This window comes from Nerophis lumbriciformis, linkage group LG22 (assembly GCF_033978685.3).
Source record: "Nerophis lumbriciformis linkage group LG22, RoL_Nlum_v2.1, whole genome shotgun sequence".
Lineage (NCBI taxonomy): Eukaryota > Metazoa > Chordata > Actinopteri > Syngnathiformes > Syngnathidae > Nerophis > Nerophis lumbriciformis.
The window spans coordinates 27,262,976-27,290,783 of NC_084569.2; the positions used below are offsets into that span (position 1 = coordinate 27,262,976).

The following is a 27,808-nucleotide window of genomic DNA, read 5'->3' on the forward strand; positions in this document are numbered from 1 at the left end:
CATGGCACGACAACTTAAAAATCGACAACTTCAGATTGTTTTCTTTGTTCAAAAATAAAACAAAATGTACATGTTTTTATTACACTTACATGCGGTTAATAGTATTCTATCTTTATTTGTTATTTATATTTTCAGAATATTATGTGATGTTCATCAATCAACTCATTGGTGTTAATTTTCAATCTATCAAGATAAAAATTTGATCAAAATCAAATTATTGATTGATTGAAACTTTTATTAGTAGATTGCACAGGACAGTACATATTCCGTACAATTGACTACTAAATGGTAACACCCGAATAAGTTTTTCAACTTGTTTAAGTCGGGGTCCACGTAAATCAATTCATGGTAGATTACAGTATGTTATTTATGTAGTTTGATCATTTTCCTCGACTGGTGTACTAACGTGGTTTATTTTGTACATATGTAGCATCGTCTACAAAGATACAAAGAATTGCTATTGTGACATCTAGTGGACACATTTAGAACAGCTGTTTCTTTCATTCAAAAATTTCAGGTACATTTTTATACTTAGCAAACTCATCCCTCGGGCAGGATAAAACCTGTTCGCGAGCCTGATCCGGCCCTCGGGCCGTACGTTTGACACCCCTGGGTTGAATGAAATCAAATAAAAATAACATTGATTTTGATTAATTAGTTTTTAACATTGGGACAAGCGGTAGGAAATGGATGGATGGACTGTCATAAGGAAAAAAACAGCCTGCGTGGCAACTTTGTATTATTAGAAGCAAGCGGCATTACAACTTTTTCTTGTTCAAATTTCACCTGTTTGATCTTTTGGTACACTTTTTAAATGTTTTTTTGTTTCGTTTTAGTAGAATTTGTCGCTTCGGCCACACTTGCTGTTTAGACTCGCACGTCTTCCCCTCCTGAACAGAAACGGCGCTACATATAAAAGATGACGCAGTCCTACTTCCGCCCGTCGGCAGCGAAGAAGAAAGGTCGCGGGCTCCTTTCGAACCAAGAAAAGAAGCTGCACGGTAGTAACTTTGCTATTTTACTATAAAAGACATTTCCCATCCCAATGTTATTACCGTAATCACACCTTAAACTGTTTTTTTTGTCTTAAGCTATTCTGTTATTAGTGTCGTTTGTGTCGTAGTTTACGTAGCTTTCGTGCGGCTGTAAACTTACACTCTGTAACCGTGTAAGTTTTAATGTTTTATAACTAACAATTTGGTATGTTTAAAAAGTTGTACATGTTCGCTAACTAGCTAGAAATATTTGCCGTTGGTCAACTTGTGAAGTTACATTTCATGGTTGGGTTTGGGTGATACTGCACATTTTGGTATTGATTAGATACCAAGTACATCCGGGATTTCTGATACTGGTTTCGACACTTCACTGATTTTGCATCTAATTGTGTGAATGCTATGTTTTTTCTTCTTCTTCTCCAGATTTTGGCGCGCTCTACTTTCCACATTTTCCATCCGATTCAAACCGTTCCAACTTCAAACTGTTCAGCCTATTCGGGAATCCAAAAATTCCCAGATTTTCGAGAATTCCAGGTTTTCCGGGACATTTTTCCCATTCAAAATGAATTGGCCATTTTTCAAACGTTCACCATTTCCAAATTTTTCAACCGATTCAAACTATTCTGCCTTGAACACATTCCACTCATCCTGGAAATTCAAACGATAATTTTTTCAAGTTAAAAAAAAATCCAGGAATTCCCTTTGTTTCAAACCCTTTTTTGACTCTTTCTGGCGACTACTCCTTCCACATTTTTCAACCCACTTCAACCGTTGTACCGTCCAAACCTTCCTCTTAAAAATTCCTGGTTTTCCCGAAATTCCTGGAATTCCTTAATACCATTTCTCAATTAAAATGTTACTACTTCAACATTTCTCAACCGATTTTGAAAAATTCCAACAGCAACCATTTCAACGCATTCAGAACATTGAAGTCTTTTAACATTTTCCCAAAAAATCCCGCTTTTTCCGAAATTTCCATGAAATTCCCATTGAAATGAATGGGACATTTTTCAAAGTTTCACATTTTTCATCCAATTCAAACCGTTCCAACTCTAAAATATTCAGCCTGTTTAAAATTGTGTGGTCTCCTTCAACAATTTACATTTTTTCCCCCAGATTTCCAAAAATTCCCAGTTTTCAGGGACATTTTTCCAATTCAAAATGAATTGTCCATTTTTTTAAACTTCCACAATTCCCACTTTTTTTAACCGATTCAAACCATTCCAACATCAACACAGTCCACTCATCCAACTAACACTTTCCCAAGTTCTAAACCAAATTCCGTTTTTCCTGGAAATTCCAACTCTTCAACATTCAAACCATTCCAACATTCAAACTATTCTTACATTCATACTATATTCTGTCAGCATTTCAGTTCAACTTCAGCATTGGAGCATTCACACGCAATTCCTTCAGGAATTGCCTCTTCTAGTCAATGAATAAAATACAGGTCAACATTTTTGAGGCACACTTATTGGAACAATTTAACAATATTTTAATACGATACTAACTACCGTAATTCCTTTTCCTTCCGTACAACAGTTTGAGCAAATTAGAGCCGGTTTTGTAAAATAACTCAACAAAATCAAAAACTACCATTAAGATGCTTCCATTTCTGCCCCCAAAGCCCTCTTGCAATATAGTAATTTACAAAAGAAAACTTATTTGTGAAAAAAAACAAGAAAACTGTGAAATGTAAATCCAATCACACTAGTACTGATCATATTTCATATGAAATATACATACGATTGATATTTGCTCTAATCTGCCCAATACCTAGTTTATGACCGTTATTAATATACCACTGCATACATCAAGAATCAAGTAAATATTACTATATATGTACTATGCATATGCGCCCATCTACATTTCTGCCAGTGGGTGCTCGGTGTGTGTGTGTGTATTAAAAAAAAAAAAAGGCGTTCAGCAAAGTTTAATATCCCATATGATTTGTGGCTTTATTATTTTGTAAAACGAACCAAACTCGCCACAAAGTTAACTACAACAAGATTGATTTTTAAAAATTATTTTAAAGATTGAAAGTTGCCATCAATACCACGTGGGTGCTCGGCATTGTCCGTGGGTGCTCGGGCCCCGAAGCACCCACGGAAGCGGCGCCTATGGTACTATATACTTTTTAAGTACGTTTATTTAATTTTAAAAAACTGTATTTTGATATTTATTTTAGTGCTATGTTTATTCAACTTTCATTTGCAATTCATCTTATTTGTTTTATTTTCATATATTTAAACAGTGTTACCGTTCAAAGTGTGTGTAATGTTAGTGGCCAACGATTTGGAATAGACTTGTTAAATAAAAGACTTTGTTTTTAACGAATACTTAGGCCAACTGTATTTTTAATGTTGGTCATTAAGGTGGTACTTGGAGAGTCAAGTGTTTTGTGAGGTGGTACTTGGTGAAAAGAGTTTGAGAAGCAGCGCTTTATGTCATGTGATGACGCTAACATGTTTCTTTTCTTGTGGCCAGTTTCCCTAAAATGTCTGGAGGGGATAAATTTCAAGACTTTGAGGAGACGCTGGAAGCCCTGGTGGCCATCAGTAGCAGTCAACCGGAGAAACTGATAGGAGTGAAGAATGAACTTAAGGCCCTTGTTGACCAACATGCGGAGACCAAACAGATCATGATGCAGATGCTACAAGGCATGGACTCACACATTTATTACGGCTTTTCACTTTGCGTCTAAAATGTTATTCATCTCTAAACATATTTGTTTTGTTTTTCGTGGTTTTTACTCACATTTGTTGTCTTTCTCTTACCGTCCATAAAAATGACATGCACATGCGTCTTGAGCAATTGTACAAATTAGATAATTACGTCACCACTGATTGATGACTCCTGGGTGCCAATGGCCACCTGCAATATTTTGATCCAATAAGTCACATTTTTTAGTTTGACGCGTTCCACTCATCATTCTCGCTGGTTTGCGTAAAGCACTGAAAAACAACTTCAGCTATATCAATGATTCATTTATTCATACCAATAGTGAGCGCCACTAGTGGTACGCCAAATAATCACTTACCGGTAATTAAATCTTTTAAACACAGTGTTACTGTTCAAAACTGTGTAATATTACAGTGGTCAAAATATTAAATATACTCTACCCTGTTTTAATGAACATTTAGGCCCACTTTGCTACTGTATTTTAATGTTGGTTTTTAAGGTGGTACTTGGAAAGCCAAATGTTGTCTGAAGTGGTACTTGGTGGAAAAAAAGTTTGAGAACCACTAAACTATATTTATTAGGGGTGTAAAAAAATAAACTTTTGAATGAATCGTGATTCATATGTTTAATTATTCTTAATCGATTCCAAAAAAAAAAAAAAATATATAAGTATTTTTTCCTCCAAATCTGTCCTGTCCAGCCACTTTCGTAAATATTTGGGTAGAATTTTATCAAACAAACAGTTTTCTTTGAAGTAATATAGAAATTGATCAGAGCTCCATTTTATGGAGGTATGTAGTTAATCATAGAACTGGTATTAAATTATTGATTTTGAAACCAGAATTGTTTTAAACCGATTCTGAATTGAATCGTTACCCCCAGGAAATCAAATCATGTGGTGCCTAAAGATTCACAGCCCTTTTATTTATACCACACTAAAATAAACCTAGTGATAGTCCATAGTTAGCATTGTTGCTTTTTCAGCTTTATTTTTTATTTTTTACACTCCTAACTTTATTTTTTTTTAACAGAAGTGGCTCAGCATGAGGAGAATGTTGGACAGAGACTCCTTGATGTGGAAGAGGAGAAGAAACGAAGAGAGAAGGAGCTGGATAGTCTGGAGGAGCAGCTGAGACAGTGCACTGCCAAGAGCCAGACAATGGACTCAGAATTGCAGTATCCTTTTTTTTTTTTTTGTAACCACATTTGACACTAGAATAGTGCTGTAAAATAATTTCATAATTTGTGAAAGTTTATGAGCGTTCTTAACCACTACATCAGGTTCCTGCAGAATGAGTTGGATATGCTGAGGAGCTCAGAAGATGACCTCAACGCTCTTGCGAGGGAAGTGGACGAGGATACCACTGAGATCATCCCGTCCGCAATGTAAGTGTCCTTTTATCGGTCCAATTACAACAATTCAACCTCAGTTTTCGTACGCGCTTCTTTGCGTATGATTCAGGGTTTTTTTTGCGAAGATTTTTCCTTGGTCTTTGTATACCGTCTCCGTTGTCGTGCGGCCAAACACTGTCTGGGTGTGGGTTTTTATCCTAGCTTTTGCAATGGCTTACTAACAAAAACCAAGATACCAATGAGTGACACTTTAGTTACCACTGTAATTCTCTATAGGGTTATTTACCCTTGCGCTAATAGATATTTTTTAATTTTGTTGTAAAGTGTTACACTCAAGGCCCGGGGGGGCAGATCTGGCCCGCTACCTGATTTTATTTGGCCGGTCAAAGCCTAAAAATAATATGCATCAAAAAGTACTTTATCTTTCTGTCTGTCCATTTTGACAGAGAAAAATACATGCATATTTGTAAAGTTAAATATGCAACTCATTATATTATCACACATTCTAAACATTTTTATAAAAACATCCATCTATCTTCGTACGCTTATCCAAAGGCGGGTCGCGGGGGCAGCAGCCAAAGCAGGGAAGCCCAGTCTTCCCTCTCCCCAGCTACTTCGTCCAGCTCTTCCCTGGGGAACCTGAAGCGTTCCCAGACCATCTGGGAGACATAGGCCCGGTCTACATTAAACCGGATAACTCCTTAAACAATTAGTTATTTACTGTAGCTTAAGCCCCGTGTCAGCCACACTAAGCTATCGTCTATCTTGTATGCGGCTTATGCATACACACGAAAGTGACTGCAAGACATATTTGGTCAACGGCCATACAGGTCACACTAAGGGTGGCCGTATAAACAACTTTAACACTGTTACAAATATGCGCCACACTGTGAACCCACACCAAACAAGAATGACAAACACATTTCGGGAGAACATCCGCACCTTAACACAACATAAACACAACAGAACAAATACCCAGAATCCCTTGCATCCCTAACTCTTCCGGGCTACAATATACACCCCCGCTACCACCAAACCCCGCCCCCCCACACCTCAAACCCCCACACCCCAATCTCCTGAATTCGAAGGTCTCAAGGTTGGCAAGTATGATTGCAAGAGAACTTTTGAATGTCCAGGTCAGCTGTGATTCTACTTACCGAAAAACGTTGTCCATTTGTCGAAGGGGAGACAACGAGAATGCGGGCTCCCGTGGATGTGATTAAATAAGGTAGCGTGTGCTTTGTATTACCTGGCTGTCGAGGGAAGACAGCCAGGTAAAACAGGGAAAACAGGGAAAACAGCGAATGCATTTGGACTGGCAAAGTAGACTATCAGTATGTCGAGCGATTACTCAACGTCTTGGTCCAGAGTATATCAAGTTTGCTAACAAGTTGTTTACTTTCACATGTCCATTAAAGATTTTATTAATTTATGATGGCTCAGGTGTGATTTACTAGAATAGGGCCCCCACAGCACGCTGGATTTCAGTTACCGTATTTTTCGGACTATAAGTCGCTCCGGAGTATACGTCGCGCCGGCCGGAAATGCACAATAAAGAAGAAAAAAAAACATATATACGTCGCACTGGAGTGTAAGTCGCATTTTTGGGGGAAATTTATTTGATAAAACCCAACACCAAGAATAGATATTTGAAAGGCAATTTAAGATAAATAAAGAATAGTGAACAACAGGCTGAATAAGTACGCCATATGACGCACAAATAACCAACTGAGAACATGCCTGGTATGTTAACCAACACATCATGGCAAGAGTCATTCAAATAACTATAACATATAGGACATGCTATACGTTTACCAAACAATCTGTCACTCCCGATCGCTAAATCCCATGAAATCTTCCTCCTCGGTGTCGCTCCTGGTATGCCCCGCTAGCGTCCATTCTTTCTGCTGCTCGATCGCCGTTTTCTGGTGCATATTTCACTACGTCCAGCTTGTAATCTGCAGTATATGATTTTCTTTTCGGTGCCATTCTAGTTCAGTCCTTCTCAGTTTTTATAAGTTACTGCGATTGTTGATGTGATCCATTTTAATAGCTCCAGCAGTAGCGTATAGCATATAGCAGTTAGCATTCCAAAACCCACAATGCACTTCTGCCATGACCCGCCCCCGCCGTATTGTTATTGGTTGGCGTGTGAGTGACGATTGCGGACATTTGCTTTGTCGCTCACGCGAATGAGATAAATAATATTATTTGATATTTTACGGTAATATGTTAATAATTTCACACATAAGTCGCTCCGGAGTATACGTCGCACCCACGGCCAAATTATGAAAAAAACGTCGACTTTTAGTCCGAAGAATACGGTAATTGAAATATCACAACACTGGATATTGTTCAGATAAGTAAACTTAATTTAAGAACTTGCACACAAAGCAACACTGGAGGTGACTATGACGTGCGCATTTTCCGCTCATGCGTACTAGGTCGCGTTGCGCCGGAGGGGGTTTTAAACGACGTGTGTGTGTGTGTGTGTGTGTGTGTGTGTGTGTGTGTGTGTGTGTGTGTGTGTGTGTGTGTGTGTGTGTGTGTGTGTGTGTGTGTGTGTGTGTGTGTGTGTGTGTGTGTGTGTGTGTGTGTGTGTGTGTGTGTGTGTGTGGGATTTACCCTGGATAACCTTAGCTGGCTTAGTGTAGAAGGGGCCATAGTCTCTCCACCGTGTCCTGGGTCTTCCCCGTGGTCTCCTACCGGTCAGACGCGCCCTAAACACCTCCCCAGAGAGGCGTTTAGGGGTGCTCCTCTCCATGTTGAGGAGCAGCACTTTACTTTGAGCTCCTCCCAAATGACAGCGCTTCTCACCCCATCTCTAAGGGGGGGCCCCGCCACCCGAAGGACAAGACTCATTTGGGCCGTTTGTAGTCCTGATCTTGTCCTTTGGTCATAACCCAAAGCTCCTGACCATAGGTGAGGATAGGAATGTAGATCAACCGGTAAATTTAAAGCTTTGTCTTCCGGCTGTCGATCTCACGATTTACTCTTCCATCACTCGTGAACAAGACCCTTAGGTACTTGAACTCCTCCACTTGGGGCAGGGTCTCCTCCCTAACCCTGAGATGGCACCCCACCCTTTTTCGGGTGAGAACTAATGGACTCAAACTCGGCAGTGCTGATTTTCATCCCAGTCACTTCACACTCTGCTGCAAACCTATGCAGTGGGAGCAGAAGATCCTGGCCAGAAGAAGCCATCAGGAACACATCATCTGCAAAAAGCAGAGACCTAATCCTGCAGCCACCAAACCGGATCCCCTCAACGCCCTGACTGTGCCTAGAAATTCTGTCCATAAAAGTTGTAAACAGAATCGGTGACAAAGGGCAGCCTTGGCGGAGTCCAACCCTCACTGGAAAGGGGTCCGACTTACTACCATTAAGCTAGTGGCATAAGATCCAACATTTATGATTTATTTACATATATTATTCTGCCCTCTCTGAATATTGGAATGAAAAAATTAAGTAAAACTAAGCACACAAATGAAAGTACATTAGTATACACATGAAGTGCACATACATGTAGGAATGATGTTAAATCAACAATACGGCTTGGTATCAACTGGGGAAAAAAAGCAATGCGGCCATACAGGATAAAGGTTGGGTTTTATCCCACGAGTTCAGGGTGTCAATGAGATGAGTTTGCGAAGTATTAAAATGAGTTGAAATTTTGGAATGAAAGAAACTGCTGTTCTAAATATGTGCAATGGATGCCGCAATAGCCATTCTTTGTATCCTCCACGGTGAGAGCACACATGACTTGTGCCGTGTTAAGATAGAGGCAACACTTTGGTGTTTGGACACTACGTATTTGCGCTGCTTATTAGTGATACGTCATTTTGTGTTGTTCTTATGACTGGGGACACATTTTCTGGCCGCACATAGATATGCTGAAACCATATGTATTCTTCTAACTTCATGTGTAATTAATGAAATTAGTGCACACTCATCAAATGATGCTACATATATACATAATAAACCACGTTATGTTAGTACATCAGTTGAGGAAAATTAGTCAATTACATTAATAACACCCTGTAATTTGATTTTGATATTATTAATTACATTTTTTTAGTAGATTAAAAATCAACACCAATGAGAGCATTTTAAAACTCTCCACCTATTTGACTAATGAACATTATCACATAATTTATTCAGAAAGTATAAAAAATGACAAATGAAGATAGAATACTATTAATTGTAATATGTAAGTGTAAAAAAAAACATGATTTGTAAATTTTTCGAATGAGCTTGGTTGATTTTTGAACAAAGAAAACAATCTGAAGTTGTCTTTATTTTTAAGTCATCATGCCATGATTTTACCAGTCCGGCCCACTCAAACTGTCCATAGTTTTCCTCTATGTGGCCCCTAAGGTAAAATAAGTTTGACAATATGCCAACATACTGTGCAATGAACGAGCCCATTTACAGGCTAACAAAAATTAGCATCATGATTCACATACCGTATTTTTCGGAGTACGGTATAAGTCGCACCGGAGTATAAGTCGCACCTGCCGAAAATGCATAATAAAAAAGGAAAAAAACATATATAAGTCGCACTGGAGCCCGGCCAAACTATGAAAAAAAACTGCGACTTATAGTCCGAAAAATACGGTACTTAAATTGTATGGTGTGGGATCTGAGCTGAGGATGTCGTTGTGGCTTGTGCAGCCCTTTGAGACACTTGTGATTAAGGGCTATATAAATACACTTTGATTAAATTAATGTATGGAAACACTGTGCTGCGCAGTACTGTTTGTCACTTTTCTTAAAAACGGTTGCCAGAATGTGTTTTGTTCTGTTTAAATTAGATACACAATTCTTACATCTGATGTAAGGCAGGAACTGGAGGATTTTAATTTTTTTTTTTTTTACTTTATGGAGTGTTTTATCGAAACAAACATACTATAGTACTATGTTTAAAATCAGGCTTCTGTAATATTTGTTGTATTCTTGCTCAACAGACATGTCGTGAATCTGTTCCACGTCATAACAAAGATCAAGTGGGAATGCGACACAGAGTCACACATTCTAAAAGGAGGTACTGTCCAGTGTTGTCATATTTTGTGTGCGTTTGTATGAGTCCACCCACATTTCTCTTCTCTTGCAGTGCATTATGGGAAAGACCTGGCGACACCCATTCAAATTGATACCTCTGTGCAATCCCCCTGTGACGTAAGCGACAAGTTGTGGCGTTTTGTGAACCCTGAGTGGTAAATGGTGGTTTTGTGCCTGATCTGTAAATGTTTTTCTCTTGCAACAGTGGCTAATATTTTAAAGTTTTGTTCTGTAGCAATTATATGTAATAAAGTGGGTGTTTTGCAACTTGCTCACATTTTTCAAACCAAAACAATATAACAAGAACACAAAAGTGTAGCTGAAAATATCTATTTTTAAGTCAATTTGACTCATTTATTATATTGAATACAAACTGTTGGTTGGCCCAATTAAAATAGCTGACTTTCATGTCTGTCGCTCACGACTGTCTCCAAATCAGTTTTGACTAACTATATACGGTATATATATATATTTTTTTTCTCAAATCAACTGCTTACCTTAAATCAATGACTCTCAAACTGTGGTACGTGAACCTCCTAATGGTACGCGGGCTCCATCTGGTGGTATACCAAAGAATAATTTGATTAAATATTCAAACACAGTGTTACTGTTCAAACTGTGTAATTTTACAATGGCCAAAATATTAAATATACTTTGGGGGGGGGAGGGGAACTCTGCCTTGTTTTTAATGAATACTTAGGCCTACTACGCTACTGTATTTTAATGGTGTTCTTTTGGAAGATTATTCTAAGAAGTACTGTATTTGGGCCATTCCACCACATTGATGCAATTTGCCTTTCCAGGACATAACATTTATAAATTCAAGATAAAGTTTATCATAAAATAAAATTTTAAATTAAGCAAAGTGTCTTACACATTAAACTGATTGCATAATCAATACATACAATTAAAAAGATCCATTTGGTCTACTTTGAACATCGGAAAAATATCATTTGTTGCTTGTCCTTGCTTTTTAAAATTAGGCTTTAATGAAAGTTTTTTTTCTAAATTTGCGCTTTAGTCATGTCACTAAGTTTGGACTTAGTCCTGTTACTCCCTCGCAAAAATATCAACTATTCCACAAGTCACATGGTCCACAGGAAGTGATGTGAAGGCCAAAAGTAAGTTCATTCATGTATTTTTGTGTATATTCAAAGATATTTCAGCTATAGTTTAGTGTTACAATCTCAGCACAACCCTATTATTTATATTATTTATATACTCTAAGTTTATTTTCAAAATATTTTTTGTATATTTAAATATAAGTCTATATTTCATGTTTTTTTTGCTAATTCTAGGCTAGCAAATTTACTCCTGTTACTTTCAGTCCCGATATTCCAAAGTAATCTTCAGCTTAGGAACCGTGTACAAAAGTGAAATGCCGTATTTTTCGGACGTTAAGGCACACTCAAAATCCTTTAATGTTCTCAAAAATCGGCAGTGCGCCCAATGTATGTATTAATAACCTCGAAGCTATTTTATTTGGTACATGGTCTAACACGTGTGACCATTAGATGGCAGTCACACATAAGAGATTCCTGAGCCGTCTGTAGCGTATGGATAACTGGGTTTTAAAGTTGGTTCCAAACATGGCTCTCTGTAGTCACTTTTAGGGCTTTTGAGCAATCTTTTAAGAGATTGTCTGGCCGTACGCTCTGTGATTGGTCAAAAGTCTCTCACGTGACCACAGGGCGCCATGTTTGGAACCATCTCTGAAACATAGTTGTCCATACTCTCTCTGTACAAGGCTCTGAGAAATTCCTGTGGACGGCAGGTTGACGCCCCCTGTTCAATAAATGACGCTAGCAAGTACAGGTTGGCAAGCAAGCCCAAAACTTTGATGTTTCTTTTAGAATATAGAACATTACACACCACGCTCAAAAATCTGTCAAAATGTTTTAGTACGACTTTGGTAACTACGAAGCCGCAACGCTTGATGGATTGTCGGAGCATTATAGCTACCTTAGTCAGACGTACTGTGCTTCAACATACAAGTATTAATATGTGTATGAGGACCCCAAAATGACACCTATTGGGCGACATTATCTGGAGTTTTGTTTCGCAATATTATGCAAAACCAACTTTTCTTACCTATAGGTACCAGCTTATGTGTTTTTTGGGATCTGCGTAAGTCCGGAAAATTAGCGTAGTCTGTAGTCAATAAGCTCCTTGTTGTCTATCCTCTTGTTGTGGGTCATTCATCCTCTGCTGTTGTCATTTGTAATATAGTAACGTACAGTTCTAACTTATATCTTTTCAGTAGACTCGCTATGGAAGCACTAAAAACTACCCGTACAACAAAGAGGATGTGGAGAAGACACTGTCAAAGTGGAAAAATAAAATCGCCCACAAAACGGCGCATCCCGAAGAGCTGGTCAAAAAATGACTTGCAGATGGTCTGTAAAACATCATCTATGCAACATTTTGACCAAACAACCACCCTGACATGTTATGTAGACCACAAGGAAATGTTTAAATGTAGAAAAAATCATAATATCATCCCTTTTAATGCGCCTTATAATCCTGTGTGCCTTTTGTATGAAAGTAGACTCGCTCATCGGCGGTGCGCTCTAAGGTCAGAACAATTCAGTAGTTATAGACCACATGTTGAATTATTCATTATTTGTATTATCAGTATTCAGTGTTGGAAAAAACAAGACATTTCAGTGGTTTTTTTTTGCTAATGGCACCAAATCAGTGGAATTTTAGATTTTCTAGTACAGAAAGTGCTTTGTTATAACATCTTTGTGACTCAAAATCAATGTTTAAAAAAATAAAAAAATTTGGCTTGATATCATAAGATATACATTGTTTACATTTCTGCAGTGCATCCGGTGCAATCCTATCAAGTATTACAAGTAATATTGAAGTGATTAGAACACGTATAGTAAGACTAATACACAATCCACACTTGACCATGAAGTGGCTGCTTCAACTAGACCAGTTTTTCACCAAGGACCACCTCAGAAAACACTTGGCTCTCCAAGTACCACCATAATGACCAGACACAGTAGCGTAGTAGGCCCAAATATCCATTAAAAACTATGCAGATGGTTTATTTAACAAGGACATTTCATATGTTTGCCCACTGTAACATTACACACAGTTTGAACAGTCACACTGTTTGAATATTTCATTGATTCTCTGGCGTGCCACAGTTTGTAAATCACTGAACTCGACCGTTTGATTTGTACTTTCACTAATAAAAAAGCACAAAACAGTAAGGCCTGACATTTGGGAAGAGATACGTATGGCCTGGAAGGTGGCGCCATACCAAAGGGGAATATTTCATTAGTAGCAACAGGCTGGTACTAAATATTAGTAAAGATAATTTAACATTTATTTAAGATAAAGGTTGATGTAATTCATTTTGAACATTAAAAACCTATTAATTATATATACAGCTTTTCAACATTGCGATAACAAACTTTAAAAGGGGGAACATAGTTTCTATTTCAACTGTACAATTTGGACTTTAGTACAAACATGTTATGTTGTATAATGTCTGGTAATGCATGTATTCTTTGTATTTTAATTTTGTATGCTCCTATATGGTCCCCAGGAAGACTAGCAGTCGCCTTGGCGTCAGCTAATGGGGATCCATTCAATAAACAATAAACAATAAAACTGACTAAACTCATGTAAAAATATTTTATGAATACTGAATTTTCACTTTTAATTTTTGACACGATGACTTATTCTGCAGCTGTTATACTCTCCTTCAAATAAATACATCTCAGTCATGCAGTATAATACTCAATGCACCTGTGCAAGCTAACGAGAGCCAGTAGATTTTTTTTTTTAATTTGCGAAGGTGCTATACAATTTTGAAGTAAAGATATGTATTGTAAATTTAGGCTTTTTAAAAAAAAATGGTTTGGTATTGTTGTGTAGACTTTTATTGTATTGCAATATTATATCATGATGGGATTCATGACTACTTGAAGGGAGCTGCTCCTTGAAAAGAGCTGTTCAAAAGACAGGCTTATTAAAAAATCTATTTATACTTCTTTTATACTGTTTTGTTTTGTCATGGAAGCAATTACCGTTATGAGATAATAAGCAGGCGAGAATAACACAATTTACACAAATATTACTTTATTAGTGGGAATTACTCTAAAATATTGGATAACATGTTTTCAATATAAACATTCCACAAGATGGTGCCTTAACCTCATGCTTTGACAGGAACATCACTTTTGAATGTTCACTCACTTAAAAAATGTTGTAGTACAAAAAATACACAAATACCTGGTAAGTAACAATAAAAAGTATTTATGTGTAAATTCAACTAGAATAAAAATGAGGATGTAATAATATAAATTTGAAGACAAAATTGTACTGCCCGACCTTTAACAACGAACAAGAAAAGTGAATCCTAATTAAAAAAAATTATAAAAAAATACGTTTTGTCGGAATAATATTTTACAGAAATATTACTTAATTAGTTGGAATGATGCTTGAATATTGGATATATTTTTGTTGTCATCGTACACATTCCACAAGGTGCTGCCATAACCTCATGCTTTGACATAAAACAAATACACAAATGAGAATAAAAAGTATTTATGTGTACATTAAACTAGAATAAAAATGAGGACATAATATACATTTGTAGACAAAATTGTACTGCCTGACCTTTAACAACGAACCAAACAAGGGAATCTAAATAAAAAATAGTTTAAAAAGTTAAGTCAGAATAATGAAATTGTACACAAATATTACGTAAATAGTGGAAATGATGCTTAAATATATTGGATATATTTTTGTTGTCATTGTAAACGTTCCACAAGGTGGTGCCACAACCTCATGCTTTGACAGGAACATCACCTAAAAAATGAGGCATAAGAGCATTTTAAGAATACAAACAAAATACACAAATAAATGATAATAAAAGTGTTTATGTGTAAATTAAACTAGAATAAAAATTAAGACATAATATAAATTTGAAGACAAAATTGTACTGCCTGACCTTTAACAACGAACCAGAAAAGGGAATCTAAATGTTTAAAAAATGTTGTAGTTGTAGCACAAGAGCATTTTAAGAATACAAAAAAATACACAAATAAGTAAGACTAAAAATTATTTATGTGAATATTAAACTAGAATAAAAATTCGGACATATTAGACATTTGAAGACAATTGTACTACCTGACCTTTAACAACGAACCAGAAAAGGGAATCTAAATTTAAGAGATAATAATTTAAAAAGTCATGTCAGAATAGTTAGATTTTACACAAATATTACGTAATTAGTGGGAATGATGCTTAAATATATTGGATATATTTTTGTTTTGTTTTGTTGTCATTGTAAACATTCCACAAGGTGGTGCCACAACCTCATGCTTTGACAGGAACCTCACCTAAAAAATGAGGCATAAGAGCATTTTAAGAATACAAACAAAATACACAAATAAATGATAATAAAAGTGTTTATGTGTAAATTAAACTAGAATAAAAATTAAGACATAATATAAATTTGAAGACAAAATTGTACTGCCTGACCTTTAACAACGAACCAGAAAAGGGAATCTAAATGAAAAATAAGTTAAAAAGTTATGTCAGAATAATGACATTTTACACAAATATTATGTATTAAGTGGGAATGATGCTTAAATATATTGGATATATTTTTGTTTTGTTTTGTTGTCATTGTAAACATTCCACAAGGTGGTGCCGTAACCTCAAGCTTTGACAGGAACATTACCTGAAAAATTAGGCATACGAGCATTTTTTAAGAATACAAACAAAATACACAAATAAGTGATAATAAAAGTATTTATGTGTAAATTAAACTAGAATAAAAATGAAAACCTAATATAAATGTGAATACAAAATTGTACTGCCTGACCTTTAACAACGAACCATAAAAGGGAATCTAAATGAAAAATAAGTTAAAAAGTTATGTCAGAATAATGACATTTTACACAAATATTACGTAATTAGTGGGAATGATGCTTAAATATATTGGATATATTTTTGTTTTGTTGTCATTGTAAACATTCCACAAGGTGGTGCCACAACCTTGGACAGGAACATCACCTAAAAAATTAGGCATAAGAGCATTTTAAGAATACAAAAAAAATACACATACGTGATAATAAATGTACGGTATTTATGTGTAAATTAAACTAGAATAAAAATTAGGACATATTTTTAATTTGATGACAAAATTGTACTGCCTGACCTTCAACAACAAACCAGAAAAGGGAATCTAAATAAAAAATAAGTAAAAAAGTTATGTCAGAATAATGACATTTTACACAGATATTACATAATTAGTGGAAATTATGCGTACAAATATTAGATATATTTTTGTTTTGTTGTCATTGTAAACATTCCACAAGGTGGTGCCACAACTTCATGTTTTTGAATTTTTGCACACTTAAAAAATGTTGTAGCACAAGAGCATTTTAAGAATACAAAAAAAATAAAAATACACAAATAAGAATACAAAGTATGGATGTGTAAATTAAACTAGAATACAAATGAGGACATAATAGAAATTTGAAGACAAAATTGTACTGCCTGACCTTCAACAACAAACTTGAAAGGGAATCCAAATAAATATAATTCAAAAGTTTTGTCAGGATAATTACATTTTACACAAATATTAGGAAATTAGTGGGAATGATGCATAAATATATTGGATATTTTTTTGTTTTGTAAAAATAATTTGAAAAGTTAATCCAAATGCTGCTAGCTTTTCTTTGACTCTGGACTAGTTCTCGCTGCAGGTCAATTCCAATTTTTTTGGCCTATTTGCGACCTGTATCTGATTTTTTTCGTGTCAGTGCGAACAGTGCAATTCTGGATTTTTTTCATATCCGATCCAGGTCTCTTTGGTATGTGGAAATACATCAGACAAGTATGCGATGCGACCTCAAAGTGAACGCCCCCGCGTTCAGGTCACATTCATCCGACCAGAATGTCATCAAAAAGCAATAAGCGTCATAATCATTTGCCAAAATATACAGTTACAGAATAGATGACAACGGAGCAGAAAACAAGTGAAACTAAAATGTTTTAGGAACTCACCTGCAAGTTCCAGCACTCCTGTTTCTGACTACTCGCCCACAGACGCTCTTCAAACAGACATCCAAGCAAATTATCCTGTAAAACTGCGAAATACTTGTCGTCTTCCTTCTTAATCTTCTATCCGCAATAATTCGATGTATAATATGTTGAGTTTGATCGCACAAAATCCCTGAAATTGCCACAAATGCGCCAGTTCTGAGAGTGACCAGTGTAGAAGCCATGTTGACTTCCGTAAACACTGCACTGCGTGCGACTTCATGACGTCGTGCGGTCAGATTACATTCACATAAGAAATCTCACTAAAAACATTGGATTTGACAAAAAAATCTGAATTGGACATTTGACCCTGCAGTGTGAACGTAGTCTCAGACTAATTTTCTAGTCTGGATGCCAGTCGGGTGACGCTGGATCTGCGTGCGCATGAAAAAACGTCTCGTGACTGCAAATCGGTTCTCCTAGCGACGTTCAAAAGATTCGATCCGTTCACGAACGCCACATCCCGACTTGCTTAAATGAATCTGTCGTCTGGCCTGCTGAGGAACACAATCTGATGACATCATAGTGAGGACAGGGCGTAAGAGTCTATGGAGTTTTTAATTTCATTCATAATATCCTTTTAAAATACGGTCATGTCAATCACAGTTTACTCAAATTCACGTCACTCATAAAAAGAAAACATCACACAATGAAAACTTAGGAACTCTCGAGAGCAGTGGTGTCCACAGTGCCATTTGTGGCCCACATCGTGTTGAAAATAGACGGTTAAAATGTCAGAAAAAAAAGAACGAACAGATGTAACAATTAGAAAAAGCTGACACTTTGATACAATATTTCAAAAGTCTGAAGCAGGGGTCCCCAAACTTTTTGACTCAGGGGCTGCATTGGGTTAAAAAAAATTGGCTTCCTTACAAGCCTGTTTCGCAGGTTTATTAACTCCCCTGAAGAGTAAGGGAGTTAATAAACTCTCTGAAGAGCAGGAAAACCTGCGAAACAGGCTTGTAGGGATGAAATAGCCTCTGTGTTTTTTCCTGACCTAACGTATGTTTTGCTCTACCCTGGTATTGTGCACTGTATTACGGATAAACCACAGTATCCTCGACTATGTGTGTGTGTGTGTGTGTGTGTGTGTGTGTATGTATGTATATATATATATATATATATATATATATATATATATATATACATACATACATATATTCCGAGTGCGATGATGTCATGTTATCAATGGGAAAATACATTTTTAGACAATATAATTTGCCTGAGTGGCTAGGACACACCGAGAGTAACAAGCGGTAGAAAATGAATTAGAAAGGACAGATTAAAAAAAAAAGTTTTTGTTCAGGGACCCCTGGTCTAAAGTATGTGGGATATATACGGTATGTATGTATGTGTATGTGTATATATATGTATATATATGTATGTGTATGTATATATATATATATATATATATATATATATATATATATATATATATATATATATATATATCTTTAAAATAGAGATAAAATAGAATAAAATAGGAAAAAAGACACTAATAAGGAAAAGCTGAAATAAGTGACAACAATAATTAATAATAATATCATTTGTCACAACACAAAGCTGGTGCTAAGGTTCGATATATAATCTGAAGAAGAAAAAAACTAATAAAATGATATATAGACATACATATATATATATATATATATATATATATATATATATATATATATATATATATATATATATATATATTTATAGCACCAGCTTTGTGTTGTAAGTGACAAATGATATTATTATTAATTATTGTTGTCACTTATTTCAGCTTTTTCTTATTACATTGTCTTTTTTCCGTCCCCCGTCCCACCTGACAATATTTTTCGGGCCAACAAAATGCAAGCTGCTGTCCACAAATGGGCCCCTGGCCACGCTTTCAACACTACAGAAATAACTAACAATAATACACTTTTTCGGCCCTATCACACAAAGCTAACACTAACTTTTGTCCTTAGACGTAAACATATTGAGTTTTTTTTTTTTTAACAAAATAAAGAAAATATCAAATTTCCTTATTGTGGAAAAAGTTAGGACACCCCTGCTGTAGCTGGCAAACATCAGTATAAACATGGTTTATTCAGTGCACATCAAATGACATAACTTAAGACTTTTACATGAAAAACACACTTGCTACATATGTACAAAAAAAGCAGATCTCTGAATAGATGTTTTGTCTTTACAGGTATATACATGAAAATGCCCATTGTGTATTTATATGATTGCTACCATAAAATACATGCAAAGGTTGACAGTGCAGGTTGTTACATTACCACTTCTATCAGAAATATTTTTCCACCAACAAAGTTCTCTCACGCTACATGACGGGCCGACTGCAGGCTTTTTCCAACCCATTAAACTGTCATCAGCTTAATTCCCGCCGAGCCGCGCACCGCCCCATGGCTACACGCTAAAAGCAACCAAGAGAACCAAATATGACGTCTTCAGCGCCAGCTACAGATGTCTTTTGAGGCGGTGGGGGCTCTGCTCTGCAATGGTCCAGACCAAAACTCAGATGGCAGAAATTACATAGTTTTTTTTTTCTTTGGCTGCCGAGTTTGGGTGTGGATGTTTGCAGCGGCGTGTCATTATCTGCTACACACGGAGGCGAGGAGATAGGGACGCTTCTCATGCTCTCGGAATTTGGTTACGCTCCCTTGGACAAACTGCGTAATTGGCTGTAATTTATGTGAAACATCTGCACTAAGTGGATTTCTTACATTTTGGATTGTGTACAAAAAGTAAACGGCGGTGAAACGAGCTGGCGTTTCTCCAGAGGGGCGACTAACAACGGGCCTTGTGGGGACCGAAGGGAAGTTTTCATCCAGCAGCGCACGATTATATTGTCCGAAATTGTGAACGATATAAAAATAAGTACTTTCACTTTACAACCGATATACACAATAGTCTGTTACTTGGTTGAACTATGATTGTGATTGGGCTTTTTTGTCCAGACTAGGGACAAAAGCCGTGTATAAAGCAAGAGGGGCTTTTGACCAATCATTTGGCAATACTTTCTCTGATTGGGCGCCATGTTTGCTACCAACTTTGAAACCGAGTTGCCATACTCTCTCTCCACTAGTTGTATGCAGGCTCCATCCAATGAAACGCCAATTTTTTTTATTTTCCTTTATTCAAACAGTGTTACTGTTAAAAACTGGCCTTTTTTAATGCATACTTGGGCCCACTACGCTACTGTATTGTAATGTGGATCATTATGGTGGTACTTGGAGAGCCAAGTGTTGTCTGAGGTGGTACTTGGTGATTAAGGTTTAAAAACCACCGTTCTATACGTCATGCCTTGTTTGTTTCCTGCACCCAGTCATGATATCACACGACAGCGGTACCTCGGTTTTCGTACGCCGATTTAAAATCTTGCCCTGGTCTCTCGTTTATCGCACACTCTCAAAAATAGAGGAATGAGGCATTTCCAAACCAGTAGAGAATGTTCTCTCAAAAGTACTATTTTGGAATCCAAGAGCCCAGAAGTATACCTTTTTATACTACCAAAAAATTTTGATCGTGAGGGTAGCTGCTGCATTAAAAATGTGTTTAGCGCATACACAATACCTGTTGTTGTTGTTATCAGTATTAGTAGTAGCATTTTAACCCTCAGGGTACAAAGGCTGACTTTTCAGTACATTTTTGCTGTATTTTGTCTGTAATTTTTGTTATGTTACTTTATTCTACAGGTTTTTTACAAGTGTACAATACCCTGTTCGTTATTCAACAATACCCTAAAACCAGACAGGACATACATGTATTTAAATTTTCAAAGGGCATAAACATTTTTTAGGTTTCCTTTTTTCCCTCTCAAATCAACTTTAGCCCTAAACAAAAATACCAATCATGTAATGTATTTTTTCTTATTACACTTTTTTTTTTAAAGGCATCATGGATTTATACATTACATATACATTTATACATTTGCAGAGCATGACTTATTTTACTCATTTAAACCTGAAAAGTTATTTAAAAATGGTTAAAAAAAAATTTTTTTTGGACAAATTTCAGCAAAAAAAAGGTACAAAATGTTTTAAAGACTTAAGGATTTTCATGTCCTGTTTGGTTTTGAAGGTAATACACATCAATTGTCTTCAGAGAGTTAAAGGAGGTATACTATACTTGTAGTTAAGGCATTTAGAGCCATTATTAGTAATATTAATAGACTTTTTAACTATAACCATATTTTACTATTACCAACATTTTAGTCATCATTAATGTTATCCTTCAATATTTTACGTATTGCTGTGAATTGAGTAGAACTGTCAAATGAATTGTGATTACCGTATTTTTCGGACTATAAGTCGCAGTTTTTTTCATAGTTTGGCCGGGGGGTGCGACTTATACTCAGGAGCGACTTATGTGTGAAATTATTAACACAATACCGTAAAATATCAAACAATATTATTTAGCTCATTCACGTAAGAGACTAGACGTATAAGATTTCATGGGATTTAGCGATTAGGAGTGACAGATTGTTTGGTAAACGTATAGCATGTTCTATATGTTATAGTTATTTGAATGACTCTTACCATAATATGTTACGTTAACATACCAGGCACGTTCTCAGTTGGTTATTTATGCCTCATATAACGTACACTTATTCAGGCTGTTGTTCACTATTCTTTATTTATTTTAAATTGCCTTTCAAATGTCTATCCTTGGTGTTGGGTTTTATCAAATAAATTTCCCCCAAAAATGCGACTTATACTCCAGTGCGACTTATATATGTTTTTTTCCTTCTTTATTATGCATTTTCGGGTGGTCCGACTTATACTCCGGTGCGACTTATACTCCAAAAAATACGGTAATCATAAAAAAATGGCAATAATTCATGTAACTGCGTGGATTATGTTCACTGCGTGAACATAACAGAAGATCTATGCTGGGACATTAACACTGCTTCTACAGTCGGAAAGGCCCAACAACGTCTTTTTTTTTTTTGAGGAAACTAAAATGCGCAAACATTCCGCAGAAATCAATGGTTCAACTTTTACAACTGTGCCATCAGCAGTGTCCTCACTTACGGATTTTTAGTGTGGTTTGCTAGCTGCACTAAAGCGAACTAACAGGCCCTCCAGTGAGTGGTTAAAACGGCGGGGAAAATTACAAGGACGATACTCCCAGAGATGAGTGCCATGTACACAACTCGCTGCCTAAAGCGAGTACACAACATCCTGAAGGACAGATACCACCCAGCACATGGCCTCTTCAACCTGCTACCCTCTGGAAGGAGGTATAGATCGATTCGCGCCAGGACCACCAGAATGTCTCACAGTCTGTATCCCCAGGCTGTGAGACGGCTAAATGAACAGCCTGCCCCTTTGCTGCCCTGGACCATCTTATTACCTCACTCTTCACCACCTCAATAATTGTGCTCTGGACATTGCGTTGCTGCAACATCAGACATCTGATTGTTCCCATCCCCACGTCCCTCTTATCGCAACCTTCCTAACAATGCTAAAATGTAAACTATAGTCAACCTGCACATCAATGCAGTTTCTATGCCGCTGGACAAAGCTCAAACAAAATCTCGTTGTTCATGTATGACTTAAGTGTTATTATGACAATGACAATAAAGGAATTGATTGATTAGTCAGGCAAGTTTTTTGGAGCGTGACGCCCCATTACCACAACCGTAGATGGTTACCTGGAATGGGGCGTGGCTCGTTACACGCTCAGTGATCGGGTCAGTGCAAAGATGAGTGAGGAGACTCTGCCTCGCTGGCAAATTTCACTTCAAAATAAACCCAGACGGGACTTTTTTTTTGGCAAAACTTGCAAGTTTTGAGCAGATAATTGTAGTGCATTCAAGTAACCCACTTCAAAAGTAAAATTCCATTGTCTTTTTTTTTAGCTGAAGGATACAAAAATGTCCCTCAAAACGAGAGTGCATGGCCAAACGTAAGATTGAAGATAAATATTTTTGGACGGATTCATTGGATTGACATTATTTTTCTATGGCAAAAGTTCGTTTTTCATACAATTCGGTCATTTTTCAACAAAAAGTATCACCACCTTGGAAACGTATCAGGGCTTACCGTTCCAACGGCGCCTTTTAATGCTATTTTTTTTTTTATAAGACACTCAATCATCTCCAAAGATGAATCTCAGAAAGTATTCTTCTTGCTTCACCTGAAGTCTTGAAGTCATACTCTTGTCGCTGCCGCGCTTGAATCATGCGTGGTTTCAGTTTCTGGACGTCCGGTCTATCAGCGGTCACCTCATACTTTTCTGCTATCAAGTCTTTGACATTTTGGGGAAAATGGCTTTTATGGTAGAAGGTGTAAAGTTCCCGGAAGACACCGTGGTCTCCAGTCCCTCCAGTCTGTGAGAGGCGGCGTCAGTCTTGCTGGTGCTGCACTCCAGGAAGTTGATCCCCATCTTCTTCACTTGTCCGTCTTTGGTCAGCAGGCATCGACTGCAGAGCAGCCTGATGATGGCTCGCCTCATGTCCTTGCTGGTCAAGGTGTAGATGATGGGGTTGAGAAGGGAGTTGAACATGGCGATGCCCAGGAAGTAGTCCGCCTTGAAGAGCACTTGGCAGCTCTTGGTCGGACAGAAGAAGTCGAGCAACAGGAGGACGAAGAGGGGCAGCCAGCAGGCGATGAAGACCCCCAGGACGATGGTGACCGTCTTCAGCAGGGCCATGTACTTCTGCGACTTCCGGTACAATCCTTTCCTCTGCGGACCCGAGCCCAGACGCTGGGTGTTGGACTTGACGATGCGGAAGATGCGGACGTACAGCACCACGATGGACATGAGGACGGCGCTGAAGACGGTGACGCAGAAGAGGATGTAGCTCTTAGCGTAGAGCGGCAGCACGGTGGAGCAGCGGTTCAGCCGGCCCATGCAGTTCCAACCCAGGACCGGCAAGACCCCCAGCAGCACGGCGAGCACCCAGCTGGCGCCGATCAGAGCGAACATCCGGCCTTGCTTGTCGCCCTGGTAGGGCTTCATCCTCACCATGGTCACGTGGCGCTCGATGGCGATGGCCAGCAGGCTGATGACGGACGCCGCCAGCATGATGAACACGCCCCCTTCCCTCAGGAACCACAACACGGGGGTCATGCTGAGCGTGTTCTCGCCGGACGTCAGGAGGTTGACCATGTAGGTGAAGCCCGCCAGCAGGTCGGAGAGAGTCAGGTTGCCCAACAAGTAGTACATGGGAAGATGGAACTTCTTGTTCTTCCAGATGGCCACCAGCACCACGGCGTTCTCCGCCACGATGAGAAGGCACACCAGCAGGAAGGCGATGGCCTCCGGTTTGATTCCCTCCTTGTACTTGTTCTCCTTCAGCTTGCCTGTGAAGTTGTAGTGTTCAATGATGACAGCGTTGCTGTGGTACTCCCGGAACATCCGGAGCAGGTTCCCCGAGGGGGACACGCCGATGGCGGACTGAGCCGCCGCAGCGTAGGCAGCATGGAAGGATTCCGTCGGCATGTCGGTGGGAAAATTTTTTTTTTTCGATGCTCAGAAAATGAGGTCCTCAGATGTGGGCTCATGCATTCCTTCCTCTTTGTTGGGCTGGAGGTTTAAAAAAGAAAAGTCCAACTTGGTTTCCTTGGAAGTCAAAGGATTTCCTGTGGTTTGCTGAAATCACATGTTCTCAATTCCCTATTTGTCCACCAGAGGGCGACAGCCAGCCAGCCAGCCAGCCTGAACCAGTCCAAAGAAAAGGAACAAAGTTACAATCAATCACAGAATATAACATTTAATCGTCATACTAAGAAAAAATATGTAAAAGATAGATGAAAATGACAAATAACCACAGAAATAAATAAATGTGTGGTCAGTGTCATGCAGGATTTTTCAACAGGCAAACATTCTTCACTGAAAGCTAAAAGCTGAAAGTCGATTCTGAGTCATTTAAAACCACGTCCGGTAGTATATATTGTCAGGTTTATAAACATTTTTTTTTTTTTAAATCCAATAATTTAAATTGATCGTTTGCATACCGTTTGTCAGAAATGAGCGCCAATGCGTCAAACCACAACAGTTGTGCTGGAAGTTGTACGCACCAGTGAGGGAAGGAGGTATCCAGTTAAAAAAGAAAATAAATAGAAGTTAAAAGTGAGAAGAAGTGATCTCGGAGGATGAAGAAGATGACGAGGAAGGCGACGAGCTCCTCGCGCGACACGAGCGTGGACGTGAATGAGGCGTCAGTGCGCAGTCAGAGGGGGCTGTGCTTACTCCTCCTCACACCCTTCACCCTCTTCCTCACACCCTTCTTTATTTATTTGCAGCCTCAACAGCACTTTGTTGGCAGATTTAAAAAAAACAAAAAACCCATCCATCCATCCATTTTCTACCGCTTACTCCCTTTGGGGTCGCGGGGGGCGCTGGAGCCTATCTCAGCTACAATCGGGCGGAAGGCGGGGTACACCCTGGACAAGTCGCCACCTCATCGCAGGGCCAAAACCCAAAACATCCAATATCGATCTAAAACGATTAATATGCCAATACTGATATCGATACTTTTTATTTGAACATTATCAATTTGTTTCAACGTTTGGTCATTTAGTTTGTTAATCATGACTATAATCCAGAAGAAAAATATTTTATAAGTATAACAGATATCTTGCGTATTTGTTACGCACTTTCCACCCCCCCCTCATCGTCGTCACGTCGTGACATTGTTGGTTTTACGAGCAGAGGAGCATGTTCGGCAACGCATTTTGGCTTAAAAACTAAAGATAAAGGTGAAGTTATAACACTGAAACGCCCTCAGGAAGAGGTGCTTTAAGACATAGCTAGATAGCTAGCGGCTAAAGTCCAGCCCCAGTCTGCAGTGTTTTAGCTACTTCTAAATCACTAATCCTCGCCTCCATGGCAACAAATAAAGTTACGTTTCTTACAAGTACCATTATCACTGCAGGACGAGGAATAGCTAAACATGCTTCCCGACACAAAATGTAAACAAACACCATTGGTGGATCTACACCTAACATCCACTGTAATGATACCAAGTACAGTAGCGTATCTAGTCGATACAACTATGATTACGTCGATATTTTTTGGCATCACATCTTTCGTTTAAAAAAAAAATGTACAAACCCTGTTTCCATATGAGTTGGGAAATTGTGTTAGATGTAAATATAAATGGAATACAATGATTTACAAATAATTTTCAACCCATTTTCAGTTGAATATGCTACAAAGACAACATATTTGATGTTCAAACTGATAAACATTTTTTTTTTTTTTGCAAATAATCATTAACTTTAGAATTTGATGCCAGCAACAAGTGACCAAGAAGCTGGGAAAGGTGGCAATAAATACTGATAAAGTTGAGGAATGCTCATCAAACACTTATTTGGAACATCCCACAGGTGTGCAGGCTAATTGGGAACAGGTGGGTGCCATGATTGGGTATAAAAACAGCTTCCCAAAAAATGCTCAGTCTTTCACAAGAAAGGATGGGGCGAGGTACACCCCTTTGTCCACAACTGCGTGAGCAAATAGTCAAACAGTTTAAGAACAACGTTTCCCAAAGTGCAATTGCAAGAAATTCAGGGATTTCAACATCTACGGTCCATAATATCATCAAAAGGTTCAGAGAATCTGGAGAAATCACTCCACGTAAGCGGCATGGCCGGAAACCAACATTGAATGACCGTGACCTTCGATCCCTCAGACGGCACTGTATCAAAAACCGACATCAATCTCTAAAGGATATCACCACACGGGCTCAGGAACACTTCAGAAAACCACTGTCACTAAATACAGTTTGTCGCTACATCTGTAAGTGCAAGTTTAAAGCTCTGCTATGCAAAGCAAAAGCAATTTATCAACAACATCCAGAAAAGCCGCCGGCTTCTCTGGGCATCTAAGATGGACTCATGCAAAGTGGAAAAGTGTTCTGTGGTCTGACGAGTCCACATTTCAAATTGTTTTTGGAAATATTCGACATCGTGTCATCCGAGCCAAAGGGGAAGCAAACCATCCAGACTGTTATCGACGCAAAGTTCAAAAGCCAGCATCTGTGATGGTATGGGGGTGCATTAGTGCCCAAGGCATGGGTAAATTACACATCTGTGATGGCACCATTAATGCTGAAAGGTACATACAGGTTTTGGAACAACATATGCTGCCATCTAAGCGCCGTCTTTTTCATGGACGCCCCTTCTTATTTCAGCAAGACAATGCCAAGCCACATTCAGCACGTGTTACAACAGCGTGGCTTCGTAAAAAAAAAGAGTGTGGGTACTTTCCTGGCCCGCCTGCAGTCCAGACCTGTCTCCCATCGAAAATGTGTGGCGCATTATGAAGCGTAAACTACGACAGTGGAGACCCCGGACTGTTGAACGACTGAAGCTCTACAAAACAAGAATGGGAAAGAATTCCACTTTCAAAGCTTCAACAATTAGTTTCCTCAGTTCCCTATCGTTTATTGAGTGTTGTTAAAAGAAAAGGTGATGCAACACAGTGGTGAACATGCCCTTTCCCAACTACTTTGGCACGTGTTGCAGCCATGAAATTCTAAGTTAATTATTATTTGCAAAAAAATAAATAAAGTTTATGAGTTTGAACATCACATATCTTGTCTTTGTAGTGCATTCAATTGAATATGGGTTGAAAAGGATTTGCAAATCATTGTATTCAGTTTATATTTACATCTAACACAATTTCCCAACTCATATGGA

The 27,808-nt window shown here is 38.0% G+C and overlaps 2 protein-coding genes across 3 annotated transcripts; one reads left to right on the plus strand and one right to left on the minus strand.

Moving 5' to 3' along the window:
- The first annotated feature begins 879 nt into the window (after window positions 1-879).
- spc24 (SPC24 component of NDC80 kinetochore complex) lies at window positions 880-10,358 on the plus strand. The gene is made up of 6 exons (XM_061973326.2): window positions 880-1,001; window positions 3,483-3,655; window positions 4,709-4,853; window positions 4,959-5,063; window positions 9,998-10,074; window positions 10,144-10,358. The coding sequence occupies exons 2-6, from the start codon at window positions 3,493-3,495 to the stop codon at window positions 10,248-10,250; spliced, it is 597 nt and encodes a 198-aa protein (XP_061829310.1). The 5' UTR covers window positions 880-1,001; window positions 3,483-3,492; the 3' UTR covers window positions 10,251-10,358.
- Window positions 10,359-19,871: 9,513 nt separating this feature from the next.
- s1pr5a (sphingosine-1-phosphate receptor 5a) lies at window positions 19,872-25,298 on the minus strand. Of its 2 annotated transcripts, none has more exons than XM_061973524.1 (2): window positions 25,184-25,298; window positions 19,872-24,821 (listed from the first exon to the last, which is right to left on the minus strand). In XM_061973524.1, the coding sequence occupies exon 2, from the start codon at window positions 24,603-24,605 to the stop codon at window positions 23,403-23,405; it is 1,203 nt and encodes a 400-aa protein (XP_061829508.1). In that variant the 5' UTR covers window positions 24,606-24,821; window positions 25,184-25,298; the 3' UTR covers window positions 19,872-23,402. The 2 variants fall into 2 exon arrangements, with proteins under 2 accessions (XP_061829508.1, XP_061829509.1); XM_061973525.2 differs by having other exon boundaries at window positions 25,121-25,284.
- Between the last annotated feature and the right edge of the window lie 2,510 nt (window positions 25,299-27,808).